General features: G+C 44.0%; 1 protein-coding gene across 1 annotated transcript in view; it reads right to left on the bottom strand.

Annotated features, from left to right (window-relative positions):
- The window catches only part of fbn1 (fibrillin 1), a 64,434-nt gene extending 53,097 nt beyond the window's left edge, over positions 1–11,337 (bottom strand). The window contains exons 1-6 of the mRNA XM_071528979.1: positions 11,142–11,337; positions 10,619–10,914; positions 8,242–8,324; positions 5,582–5,680; positions 4,476–4,571; positions 4,158–4,253 (exon numbers count right to left, since the gene is read on the bottom strand). Coding sequence (XP_071385080.1) covers positions 4,158–4,253; positions 4,476–4,571; positions 5,582–5,680; positions 8,242–8,324; positions 10,619–10,809 — 565 coding nt within the window. The 5' untranslated portion in view covers positions 10,810–10,914; positions 11,142–11,337. The remainder of the gene's footprint in view (positions 1–4,157; positions 4,254–4,475; positions 4,572–5,581; positions 5,681–8,241; positions 8,325–10,618; positions 10,915–11,141) is intronic.
- Positions 11,338–14,475: the final 3,138 nt, after the last annotated feature.

Consider the following 14,475-nt stretch of genomic DNA (forward strand, 5'->3'; position numbering starts at 1 on the left):
GGATTGAAAGATGGCGAAATGGATAAAAAGAGAGAGAGAGAGAAAGAGAGAGAGAGAGAGAGAGAGAGAGAGACTCATCCCTCCCAATAGAATCTGGACGTGATCCAACGGCAAAAATCATTTCCACATTTCACGGCAGACAACAGACAGCGAGAGGAAAGAGGGAGTCCCGTTCCAACATTGCAGTCGTTTAAAACAAACGAGACATTGTGCGTTTCCCGTGTGGACCGGGGCCCAGCCCAGACCCGTCACGTGCACCACAGCCTCCACGGGTCTCGCTGCCTCTGGCACCAGCACTGTGTGAAACAGAATTGGGTCATCTCTCTCTCTCTCTCTCTCTCTCACTCTCTCTCACTCTCTTTTCCTTTCTCTCTGAATCGTATGTCGTAGAGACTGAATGCTTTAGCAGCCGTAAGGATCCTTACTCTACTCGCTCCTTTCGGGAGTGACGAGCTTTGAGACAAGTTTGAGACAAGACTAGTAGCATTAGAGCGACGCTATAGGTCTCTACTGTATCTACTGACTTACCCAGAGCAACAAAGGAATACACCGTCTATGGGGAAAGCAATTATAGGGGCTATGGAAACTTTTTACATGGCGCCCATATAAATTCAGTACAGTAGACTGTATAAATAGAGGACCAAGGTTTCCCTTTTCATCAGATTAAGGTTTATGTGTTATTATTGTCTGACTGCCACACATAATCCATCTGACATAATACCTGCTTATTACAGCTGTTAGTGGAGGAGAGCGAGAGCTAGAAAGACACAGATCCGAGCATGAAACAAAGTGAAGAGAAGCGCGCCACTTAAACAGTCAACTGAGGTAAACAGGGAGAGGCTGACAGCTGTAGGGTGAAAGTGGTGTCATTTCAGCCGTCATCCTCTCTCTCTCTCTCTCTCTCTCTCTCTCTCTCTCTCTTCCTCTCTCTCCCCCCCTCTCTCTCTCTTCCTCTCTCTCCTCTCTCTCTTCCTTGCTCTCTCACTGTCTCTCTGCGAACTGCATACAGCTGGGGGATCCACCCATGTCCTGTACATCTGGGAACAATCGCACATGTTCACACACACACACACACACACACACACACACACACACACGCACGCACAGACACACACACACACACAGGGTCTCAGCCAATCTCCCCTCATGCACAGTCCAGCCAGAGATGAGCTCAAAACAGACAAAAAACTTAGAAAAATGTTTTCCTTTTGCTTTCTGCTCTACTTTTGGAAACACTTTTGCATATTACTTGTCTCGGTGAACGTGCATCTTAATGTGGGTCGGCGGGGCTGCGCGGCCGAAGTGTTTCGACTCTCATTAGCAAGCGATTTCATGTCAGCACAGTTCCAGTCGCTGTGGTACACAATGGAAACGTTGGCTTCCTCAAAAGACCCATGAGTTTACACACAACAGCCTCGGTGTGAACAGGGGGGAAACCCGTCGGGAAGTGGGTCAAAAGAGTTTCCTGGATTAACTCCAAATCATTTGTACACACACAAAAAAAAAATCAGTCCACCTTTTCCACATCCACCCTTCCTCTCTCTCTCTCCGCATTTCAGGTTGTCCTCACTCGCATTACTGTAAGTCTCAAGCATCCTTCTGCCTTGCATGTGAGCGATTTTTGCGTGTATGCGTGCATATGTGTATCGGTGTGTGTGTTTTGCGTGTGTGTGTGTGTGTGTTATGGGGTCTGATATCTGGGTGGGACCTTCCCTATGGACAAAAGGCCTGTCAGCACAACTCTCTGTCCTCTTAGGGCTAACAAGTAGAACACACACACATATTGCACACACACGCACACACACAAACACACACACAGTGAGCTAAGCTGATGCGATTGGTTATCTATCTACTGAGGTTTGCAGTGGGCTGGAAAAGAGCCTGATAGGGGAAAGTCACTGAGGCATTCAGAGACAAGAGAGCCCCTCAGCTGACTGACTCCTCCATCCTTCCCTGACTGCTGACTTATTGACTGTGTAATTCACGTGTTGCCATGTTTCAGACCAGCCTTTCACCAGCCGTCCCAAGGGAACTCAATGGCGTCACACCGAAAGCTCAGTTTTATTGTTTCATAGCTAACCAAGTCTGCAGCAGGAACGAAGGGCCCTGTGTGTGATCGCGACTGCGGCTGGATCCCACCAATCCCACATTCCAAACCCAAATCACATTTGCAAGCAACAGAGAATACGTTGATCTATCAGGCCACATTTTCACTGCAGTCAGCTGTGCCTGCTGGTCAGCAGATCACGATTCACTTCAGCAGCATGCAGCTGAAAGTCACACAGCTCTGCAATAGCGATGTGTTCATGTCGAGCGCTCATAGTACCGGGATGTTTCCATGACCACATCCAAGAAAACCTCGGAGTCCTGAATCCAGCTAGTTCTCCCCTCGTCGGGTCACGTGTTGTGGAAAACCTCCTGGCCTTGCTAATGTGATAAGATCAGGCCCTAATGGGGCACCGTTCTGTAAATTGCATTAAAAACACTGTGTGGGTGTGTGAGTGTGTGTGTCCATGTATGTGTGTATACATGTACTGTATGCGTGTGCTTGTGTGTGTCTGAGAGCACAATGGCTTTCCCTTGGGAGGGGATGGATACCAGCCAAGGAAATTCCAGTGAAAGTAACTTAACCCAAAATGCCACCGTATCCATTGGCCTACTTTCTCTACCTCTCTTGCTGTAATCAAATGCAGGATGAAGGACCAAATACCTGATATAAATAAAACAACACTCTGAATTGGCTAATTCAGGCAAATATAGATCATGAATGGCACGGAGAAACCTGGCAACACACAGCGGCACATGAATGTATAAGCATACACCTCGATTTACCACATTTATATTCAATTTACAGTGTTAAGGTGGATGAGTGGAGATGGAAGGCGGTCTCCAAAGAGCTTTCCCAGAACAAATAGCATGTGCCCAAACACTCACACCCACACCCACACCCACACTCACACCCACACCCACACACACACACACACACAAATAAACTGTATGTCTGTTTCACACCCAGGAAGAGATCAATACGAAGATGTAGCAAACCAGAAATAAAAACTTTTCACTAATTTGGCACCAAACAGTGAGTGGCCAGTTTGCATGCTAGATGAAAAATCTGAGTTTTAAAACTAGACTTGGTCAAACTTTGCCTGAATATAATTTCTTCACCAGAAACCAATATCCTTGAAGCAGAATGTCTCTGCGCTCAAAAACATCACCAGAGCCTTTCTCAAATTCCTTAATATTCCCTGATACTTATGATCACAGACCTGGTGGTCAGACGAAATCTAAAACGAAAAAAAAAAAAAAAAACACTGCTTCATTCGAGTTTCTCAACAGTCTCACAAAACCTCTGGCCAAGCTTCCACAGGAAAAGAATGGAAACCAAAGTCACAACATATACAACTGTGCTAAAGTAGATAAGGCCTGACGCTAACCCACCGAGCAAACAGATAGCGTCGGGTCGAAGAAAACACTAAAGTAAACATGAGGACTCATCCTCCACCCGGCCCGACTGACAGACCTTTAAAGCCTGGGCTCGTTAAAAGGGACGTCAGTAATTAGGAGGTCTGCTGCCAATCCAAATATTAGCTTTACAAGGTCCCCGCTCTGACCTCCACAGGTCATCACCACCACAGACCCCCAGCACACACACTCAACAACACACACGCCTGCATATGCAATGACACACACATTTTGACTTACAAACACATCGCAGACCGCTCTCTGTTTGTGTGTGCTTGTATACTTTGGAGACTTTGCTCACATGTGCCAGAGTTCAACCACAGGAGGTTGGGAGGTCTCCGGTTAACAAACAACACACATTCAGAAAGGCATTACATTCCCCAGAGCATCGGTACACAGCAGATGTGGAAAATAATGGTCATTTCTGAGCTCAGGCTTGACATGCAAATATTCCACAACAAACCACATTCCAGGAGCCGGTGGTATGACTAAGCAGGAATTGTCTTAGTCACAACAACAACCGCCATTCAACATCAAGTCACGTTTTCACAAAAGCAGCGCATGTGGCTTTAAAAAAAAAACAAAAAAAAAAAACAAGCAGGCAGTAGTAAGTAGTGAATGTGGTGCGCAAAGACAGTGTGATGTAAGATGAATGAGGGGATTGCTGACTGCTGCAATGTGGTGCTCATTACCTCTCTCGCACTGAGCCCCAGTAAAGCCATAGGTACACACACAGCGGTTAGGAGCCACGCACCTTCCTCCATTAAGACAACCGTTCTCACATACCGCTGGAGAGGAAAAAAGAGACAGAAACACACAGTAAAACAACCTGAAAATGAAGACGCTACCGAGTGATGTCCTGAAGGAGAAAAACCTGAGGTAACATCATTGAGAAAGTGAGGTTTTACAGTATGCCCCTCTCTTAAATCAATCTAAAAATGTGTTAAAGTCAGTTAATAATGCTGAAGTGAGTTACAGTGGTCATATAGAGTTTGTAGGGCGATCCTTACGTTGACCACAGTGGTTTCCCACATAGCCTTTCTGGCACAGGCAGTGGTCCTCAGCACACGTTCCCCCGTTCATACAACGGATATTACAGTGCTGGACTGTGGGTAGGAAGACACACACACACACACACACAGAGAAAGAGCAGTACTAGGGTTAAACTCACAGTACAAACAGACACTCCAGGTTTGACTTACAACGTAAACAAAATGCACTATGAGCCATGTTTTTGAAAGTCACACAGATATAATTTTCCTAGAGGTTTATGGTGTATAAACAGATGAGCACATTGGGTAGAAGTTCTGTGAGCTGCAAGAGAGCAACATGGAGGAGATGTTGACTGTGGATCTCTTCCAAAGCACACACACACCCATTCTGCTCGCGCGCGCACGCACACACACACACACACACACACACACACACACACACACACACACACAACAACCCACTTTCAAGAGATAGACCGCTATTTTCAAAAGCATGATTGCAACACAGATCAATTGTTGCAATCTTGGGGCAGTATCAAGGGATGTTTTCAGGAAATTCTTTGGCTTAGTATCTTTAATTCTTGGACTGTGCTAGTTAGTGTCCATTATTCATGATGAGCACAAGTACTAAGAAAAAGGATGTAGGACTCATCAAACACAAAAGACACAAAGGCACAGTGCGGTCTGAACGGAAAATCTGTGCCAAAAAACAATCTCTTTCATTTTTGTTCTACAGAGGAGAAGATATCACAAGACTGCATTTTTTTTTTTCTGTTTTGCATCATCTTTCACTGCTTGTCTTTCACTGCTTGTCTGTTGCTGTTGCTGCTTGGTGATGAAATGTTTTCCTTAAAGTTACAGATCTTTTAAAAAAAAAAAAAAAAAAACACCAAGAAAGGGGTGCGGTCTGGGCTGTGCTTTCCAAGATACATTTCTCATGTGTTTCCTCATAAACTCATATTTACATAAATCATGGTATTAATGTGTTTATCTATTGGCCAGGTACCAATTCACCCACCCATCTATGCATACTATGAACTGAAATCTATCCAGTTAGTGAGCTTTCAAAGGAGTTCCCCTTGTAAAGCAGTGTGATATTGGGAAGGGCGAGGTGGGTAAACTACCTGACTTGGATCCACAGGAGGCGGAGATCTGGCCGTTGGGGCAGGTGCACATGTTGGGTCTGGAGCAGAAACCGTCTCCACATGAACTCCGGCAGATTGCTGCAAAGGAAAACATGACAATTCTTCAAACAACATAGAAAAAAACCCGCTGTAAGGTGCAAGACAAAGTGACTTGCAAGGAGCACAGAGGCACAACACACACACTGCTTCAACTTTATGACCCTGCTTGACATAATCAGCCAAGCATTTTCCTGATTGTGCTCGAGAGAAAATTCAAGTTATGTATCTGCTGCTTGTCAGCCTGTCTGCCGCAGGTTTCAAGTTTCAGGTTACAATTTCATATGGCAACTTAGGCCATGAACTAAACCTCATACTGAACTCTCATCTATAATAGTTCAAAACTGAAACAGACCAAAGTCCAAATATGGCCAAATCTTTCTTTTTAACCCTCATCATGGTTAAGTTATAGGAGCCCACTTGGCAGTGGCGCTGAGCTGTATTTTCTTCTTTGTGCTTCGTCGACATTCAGCTAAATGTCTAGTTTAGTCGGTGCTGGCTGTTTTGAGTCTGTTGTTCCCTTTCCCACAGACTGTTGTTGGCATGGTCCCCTGCCCCCAGCTCCCATCAGGTAGAGTCCAGCCACTGACCCCTACTCCCTGAACCCCACTGCTAAACAATGTCATTAGAGCCGCTACAGGCATCCGGCCAGCCAACCAGCCAGACTGCAATCACACAACTCTACAGGCTCTCAGACCTTCCTGTCTGCTGAGAGAGAGACAGAGAGGGAGGGAGAGAGAGACACAGAGAGAGAGAGAGAGAGAGAGAGAGAGACACAGAGAGAGAGAGAGAGAGAGAGAGAGATTGAGAGAGAGAGAGAGAGAGAGAGAGAGAGAGAGAGAGAGAGATTGAGACAAAGAAAGAGGACAGAAACCAGAAACACAAAACTGCTATCAGAACACCAAAGATGTATAAATGAACTGAAATTAAAGGGCAAGTCCTGTTTTTTTTTTAGGTCATGTTCTCCGGTTATTGCCACACAAACATAAGCAACACTGACGCACTGCTTATGCTAAATTAATGGGAGTCACAGGGACTGCTGCATCGGGTTAGAAAATTGTTGATCGAATCTCGTTTAATCAACTCAAATCAATAAGAACATTTGGTTTGCTCTCGATTAGGAGGATATTGGTCAGATTTTTAAATATGTCATGATAATAACTGAATCCCATTTATTTAGCATTGGCCAATTTTGTTGATACCATGTTATCAAAGAACCAAAAAACACCATCCAGTTTCAACCGGTTAGACTAGACTTAATGATCTGAATGCAACAAGAATGTGAGTGTGGTAAATGTTTGTGTCGCCACCATCTTCTCATTATTTGAAATGTGCTGTAACACTGTCACTCACTGGTCTGACCTGTAGGGTTCACTCATAAAGATGACATATAATTTGTTTTGAATGCGGCAAGAGGATTGTGGGAGTTATGTAGCCATGGTGTGATTCATAGTTAAAAGTTACATTTTCATAATAAAACCACTTGTAATTCCTTTAATTAATTAGATATTGCTCAATAAAGAACATAAATGATTTGTAGAAAATTATTTTCTTAAGTGCTCTAAACACAACTTGAATGGACAGAATGTCCTTCCACTGTTTGCTATGGTAATTTGTCTAGTACAGCATAAAATGGTGATTATGGAATTTTAAGGGTAAGTTGCTATGGTGACAACGCAAGTCTGGGCATTAGGGCCGTAAAGTGTGTCACACTAGCTTGAGAACTGTGCAGATGTGTCTGTTGCATGAGTGCTTAGCAAATCTTCAAAACTCAACTGATAGCTGCTGTTTGCGCCCAGGTTAGCAGCTTTATCAAAGATTGTGCTTCTCTCACTCACTCTTCTTGTCAAAATCAGCATATTAGCATACCTTTAACTTAATATAGCTCCTTAAATGCTATAAACTAACGTAGCTTAGCCTACCTTTAGTGAAGAAAAAAAGTTAGCATTCGCTAACATCAAACAGCTAACGGACATTGGCTGAAACAGATTAACTCAACTGTAACCACTTCCACTAACTGCACAGACGTCAAAACTTTTGACCTACTTAAAAAGACAGCAGCAACTTGTAAAATATCTCCACCTAGTGGCGGCATGAGTGAACTTAATTCAGCTACAATGTCAGTTTTCAACTGCTTTGGTCCTTGCTGCAAAACCTCTCACATCAGCGACTTGCCGTAAGTAGATTTATACAGAAGCTAGCCCAAGGGTACACATAAAAATGGCTGCCACTCCAACCATCCAGGAACGTTGATTTCAGTGGGAAAGACGGTTCTGTTCATTCATGTTCTGTGGCTCTACATCAGTGGTCTTCAATCCTGGACCCCAGGAGTGACTACTGCTGGTTTTCCATCCTAACAGGTAGTTAATCGCAGTTAATTTCATTCACCTGGCATCCCAGGTGTAAAATTGTCTGTAATTAGATGGCTACAGTGAAAACCAGCAGGGGTCTGGGTCCCGAAGACCAGGATTGAAAACCACTGCTCTGCATGATGATGAAGTCTGATAGCACACAGGTATAGAGCAGTATATTGTCTGACCTGAATTTGCCTCTTAACGCCCACAGTGCTGAGGTGAAAACAGATGAAATGTGGTGATACTCACGCACGATACACTGGTTTCCTCCAGTCAGAGTCTTCCAGCCTGGGCAGCAGTAGGCGTTGTTCCTTGAGCCGCACACATTGGGTCTGAGGAAGAGGCAGCATCAGACTATCAACAACGCATGTCGTACAGTACAGACCACTCTACTAACAGAAGTTTAGTAATTATTAATCCATGTAGGAGAAATTCTCTTTTAGTGCAGAACAGCTGCAGAACAGCACACCTGGAGGAGGCAGGAATTTGGTGCCTTGCTCAAGGACAATTCAGCAGGGTGGCTGCTTACCAACATGGGACTTGATCCCAGGTTGTCCAATTAAAGGAACAGTTCACCCTAAAATCAAAATTCAGTCGATATCTACTCACCCCTATGTCAGTTGAAATTCCAGTGAAGTTGGTAGAACATCATTAGCTCTCATAGTTTCATCTCAACCTTCTCCCACACTAATGAAGTTAACAGGCCATCTTTTTACAGCTCCAAAAAAGCATAAAATGTCCATCAAATTTCTCCAAACAGCTTGTGCAGCATAATCCAAGTGTTTTGTAGCCAAACAACTCCACTGTGGGTCCAAATGTCCAATATTTACCTCATTATCTCCTATACCTGACAATTCTCTGGTCATAAGTGCATCCTCTGGTGGAAAATATTGTCAGTGAACAAAATCTGGGAGATAGTGAGGTAAATATTGGACTTTTGGACTCACAATGCAATTGTTTGGCCACGAAACACTTGGATTATGTTGCACGAGAAATTTGATGGACATGTTGTGCTTTTATGGGAGCTGTAAAAAGATTTTGACATGACATGGGGGTGAGTAGATAATGACTGATTTTTCATTTTGGAGTGAACTATTTCTTTAAAGTCACAATAAAATGAAAAATGACTTTTTACATTGATAGTTAATTTTCCATGTCATAATATACACCTAGTTAACAATAAATGCCAGAAAAATACAAAAAATAAAATATATATATATATTTATATATATTTTTTATTTTTTATTATTGTATTTTTATATCAAAATCCCATTACTTCCTGGTATATCTTTATTGATTACCTCATTGTGCACCAGTAGGTGTACATAAAAATTCCAACCAATAATACCATCACATATTTTTGAACAATCCCGCCCCTCTGCCCCTCCCATCAAATAAAATTCCCTTTCTCTCCCTAATTGATCTCCCACTGGTTTGCACTTTATGTCCCTCCCCAGTTTCACCAAGAGATGCATCAAAGTAAGGATGATGCTCTGAAAATGCTGTTTCACTGTGACTTTAAAAGCCAAAACCCAACCCGCTGGGCCTTCCTGCCCCCTAGAGGCCTGTAGACCTCAATCAGGTCTACACATGTGAAACTGTAGTCACCTACTGGGCCTGTTTTGACCTAGGGATAGGGTATATACAGTCAAGTTCATATTTCCAAACAGACAGATCCATGAGGGGAACAATAAAGCCTGGTGGATGTTTGACACACTGCTTTACTGATAAGTCAGCGTGGCACAGTATGCAGCCTGTATGCACTTCCTCTCTCTGAACCCAGATGTTCTGATAAATTAACTTAAAACATGTCAAATAAAAATGCCTGTGGAGAATGCTCATTGAGTTGTCTACTGTGTGACCTTCATCAGCTGTTTGCTGTCATCATTGGACAGAGACATAGCCTACTTTTCTTTCTCTCTTTACTTCTTTCTTTCTTTTCCCTTTTCTTTCTTTCACTCTCCTCTACACACACACACACACACACACACACACACACACACACACACACACAAACGTCTCCAGCAGTGACCCACTGTGTACAGCTGCAGATGTGATTTATCCACAACTGGGGTGTGGTGTTTTTGGCCAGAGAGAGGATTAGGCTGTTAGTCAGTCTCTCTCTCTCTCTCTCTCTCTCTCTCTCTCTCTCTCTCTCTCTGCAACAGGCGTTCCTACAGCCACACACGACCAATGGCCTCCTTTGTTTGGATGTAATTTATTACTGCAGTCAGCAGGAATGTGATATTCTTGCCAGTATTTAATTACTAAATTTTGCTCCAAACTTCCCATCACAGACAATCTCACTTGTGGGACACAATCTGCTTTATTAAAAAATGCTGAAGTATTTTCTGACCCCTTGTGTTTACCAAGAAGGACCAGCATGCATATAATGGGAGGGATAGAGGAACAGACACCTGCTCCAAGCCCAAAAAGGAGATGCATAGAAAGATGCACATTTGAGAGAAAAGGTGGGGAAAGAGTGGAAAGGAGTGGGCAAAGGTGCAAGAGAAAAGAAAAGAAAAGAAAAGAAAAGAAAAGAAAAGAAAAGAAAAGAAAAGAAAAGAAAAGAAAAAGTATATGGTAAGCAGGTTGGACTATAGGTTAGGGATTACAGTGGCATTACCCTCTGAGGACGTCGGTCCCTCCCCTCCTCTTGGCCCTGCTGGCTCTGGACTCGGACTGCTTGGCCACCGAGCCGCTGTCCCCGGTGGCCACCAGCTCTCCAGCGTCTCCAAGTTCGGCACAGAGCGACTGCACGGCCACCAGCACCACGGCCAACTGCAGCAGCCGCCCTCGGCTCTTACTGTCCAGCATCTCCACTCAAAACTTTACAACTCCAGTGCTCGGTAGAATAAATATCTCTTGAACTCTTTTTTTTTCTCCTAACCCCGACGGCCTCTGCGCACTCTGGAGTCAAAGCTGCAAAACAATAAAATTGGGAAAGACGCAGAGTGCAGGAGATGCTGCGCACAAAAGAAAAACAACTCTTCACTCTACTCTGCTCTAAGGAGTAGCTGGTGTGACATGAAAGAAAATGGTGATTTTTACCATCATTATGTTGGAAAAACATTCAATTCATAGTCGCTATAATGCAGAATATAAAATGGTAATGTGCAAATTTGCGCACGAGTGTGTCGTTACTTTACCTTCTCTCCCCAGCAGGAGATCGCCTCAGACCCGACAGAGGACTAGGTCTCTTTTATTGCAGCTATTGCTGAATAAACGTTCAGACGAAAACTGCTAAGAAGTAGAAAACCCAGTCAAATCTTTCGATGAGCTGCTATGAAAAGATGCGCATCGTAACTTTTTGCGTCTAACCCTGCGCATCCAATTGTGTCTTGATTTTGCATGGATAAGTTAGAGGCGTTGATGCATTCCAGAGGATGGGAATGGTAAAACTTCTCTCTCTCTCTCTCTCTCTCTCTCTCTCTCTCTCTCTCTCTCTCTCCCTCTCTCTCTCTCTCCTTCACTCCCTAACAGCCGAGCTCTTTCCTCATCCCTGCCCTGCTCAACTTTCTCCAAAACTTTTTTTCTTTTTTTTTTGCCCTGCTCTCGCGATACAAAAATTCCAGTGCAAATTATGTGCAGTAAGTTAGGCACCGACAGAGCCAGGACCTTTTACAGTTACAGTAACAGTATATTCAAGCCAGACAAGCTCAGCTCCACATTAGAGGAGAGAGTTTTTTTTATGCGTGTCTGAATCTGTGTAAAAGTTTGCTCATAAATTATCTACTATCAGGACTTTTTGGCACTGTAAAACGATGCACCTGTTCACTCTCTGCGTTTTAATGTAGTTTATAACTGTTAATCTAGATAAAAAACAATTGCCTTAGCTGGAGGAAGGTGACAGCTGACCCCAGTAAATTATATGTAATATATATCTTATGAGTCACCATTTGTACAGCCATGTCAAAACTCATAGACTCTCAAATGTTTTCCACTCACTGACCTCCAGTCAGACACACATTTAGACCACAGACCGCCATTAGATTATATTTTGTCCCAGGAAATCCCACGTGAAAACATTTCTGTTGATCTTGATTTAGTATTGAATTGTAGACTGTAACTCTACACTCTATATGAGGAGAAAACGTTGAATTAGTGAGTCAAATCCTGAATTAAATTTCACTGAAATTAAATGAATCCTCACTTTCTTAGAGACTTGTACATATGTTTTCAGGCATTGTGTCCAGTGCATAAAGACCTGATGGTTTTCACTACATAATTTACACACTGCCTCATGTCTGGTGCCCCACCCAGCAAGTATAGAGTCAGCCCATGGCTTCTTTCTGTCAAGTATGCTAACAAATCTAAAACCAAGAGAAACCTCCTGTTATTCCCCTACATTACTCTCCATTGTCATTTTGTTTTCTTCAATCTTCTCTTCATTCTTATCCACTGGAATCTCTTCTCTTCTCCTCATTCCTCGCTGTCATACATATGTCCAAACACAGCTTCAACCAGCACTTAATCATACATCATGTGTTGATTTTGCACACTGGATTATATAGTTTCCAACAGGATAATAGCTATATGGCACTCCATCAGGGAAATACGATCACTGCAGAACTGCCAATTTGACAATCAAAGGGTGAGACAAAACTTTGTTGTTGTTTTTTTTATTTCTTTTTTATTTCTGTTTTCTGTTTTTATATACAACCTTCAGAGAGAAGCCCCATTTCTCCCTCCCTCTGCAGAGAAAATGGTGGCGACCTGATCGAGCTGCTCTGGCAGGCATCTTGCTTTTCGTAGTATTTCATCTGGTGCAGAGTAATATATATCATCGGCATGGCCACTCAACGCACTCAGCTTTTCTTTTCCATCCTCTGACACTCAGGTTGAGGAGCGCATCTCCACTGGCCTTGCTGACATCTCCAGTTGGATGTCTGCCCACCACCTCAAACTCAGTCTCAACAACACTGAGCTGCTCTTTTTCCCTGGAAAATCCTGCCCTCCACAAGACCTCTTCATCACTATTGACAAGACCACTGTTATTTCTGCCCAGACTGCCAAAAATCTTTGTCTGCCTCCAGACAACAGACTGTCATGCAACACCCACACCGCAGCCACAACCCAATCCTGCAGGTTTTGCATTCTACAACATCCGTCAAATCAGACTCTTCCTTATCAGGGACTCTACCCAGCTTCTTCTTTGAGCTTTAGTTATGTCCTGTCTGGGCTACTGCAACTCCCAGCCAGCCTCCCGAAACACTCCCCATCTGCCCCTACAACTCATCCAGAGCGCTGAAGCCTGCCTCATCTTCAAACTCCCCAAATTCTCCATGTCACTCCCTTCCTGCACTCCCTCCACTGGCTGCCCGTGGCTTCTGGTATCGAATTTAAAATCCTGGTGCTGGCATATGAGCCTTGGAAGGGATCTGCCTCTATACCTCCAGGCCACGATCCAGTCCTTCATACCAGCCCCTGCTCTGCTTTTTGCCGCTACCGGCCTCTTGGCTCTCCTGGTCATCGCTCCACCAGGTCTTGACTCTCCTCCCCAGTGGTGGAAGTGACCTTCTGACTCCAGTCAGAGTCAATGCTCTTCTTCCGTCGTACGCTGAAAAAATACGAATACGACACATCACCTTCACCCCACTGAATCTTTCCCCTCTCCTCTACTCACTCAGATTGCCTTCAAAAATCCTTTCCTGTCCTTTTATTTTAGTTCTTTTCCTAGTACGACTCTTTACTATTCTGTTGTACCAGGAATATTATTAAGTGCACTAAGGCCCATGTCCCTGCACCAGTAATGGTTGATTATAATTTTGGTGATAAAGGAATTTAAACGTATTCTACTATTGCACTGCCTGTAAGTTGCTCTGGATAAGAATATCAATTAAACATGTAAAATGTAATTTACTAGCAGCAGTGTCAAAAAGACTAAAGGGAGGATACTGGGAGAGGAGAAGGAGGTCTGGAGGAGAGGAGAAAGGTCTTGGGGCGAGGAGCGAGCGAGTCTGGGGGAGAGGCAGAGAGCAGCAGTGGCCACTGTTGATTGGAGTGGGTTGTTTTGACAGTAAGAGAGCCCCTCCCAGCTCGACTTGGAGCCCGGGCTCTCTCTGTGAGAGCAGAGCGGGGCTGAGATCAACTTCTGCAACATAAGCGTGACCTGGGTGTGAGGGGCTGAGATGGGGGTGAAACGCTGGGCTCTGGAGTGCAGAGTGGTTTGGGGCGTGTTGGAGTGTTAGAGGCTGGCGAGCGATGGAAGTCTCTCTCTTTTGCTTCTGCACAGAGAAACACTGGTGACTGGGCATCAACACACTGGTTTCCACATCTTTCCTACTGCAACCTCTCCTTCTGTTGCCTGTCTACAGCATGTTGCAAAAGTATATGCAATGGTGCTCTCTCTCTCTCTCTCTCTCTCTCTCTCTCTCTCTCTCTCTCTCTCTCTCTCTCTCTTGCTCTCAAATTCAAATTAAAATACACTGAAAAAACGTCCATCTTAACAAGGCATTTAGTCTCATATTCAACCTTCAATCT

This window comes from Centroberyx affinis, unplaced genomic scaffold (genome assembly GCF_046629955.1).
Source record: "Centroberyx affinis isolate AG114_WGS23_722 - 3 ecotype Tasmania unplaced genomic scaffold, CSIRO-AGI_Caff_v1 ptg000122l_1, whole genome shotgun sequence".
Classification (NCBI taxonomy): domain Eukaryota; kingdom Metazoa; phylum Chordata; class Actinopteri; order Beryciformes; family Berycidae; genus Centroberyx; species Centroberyx affinis.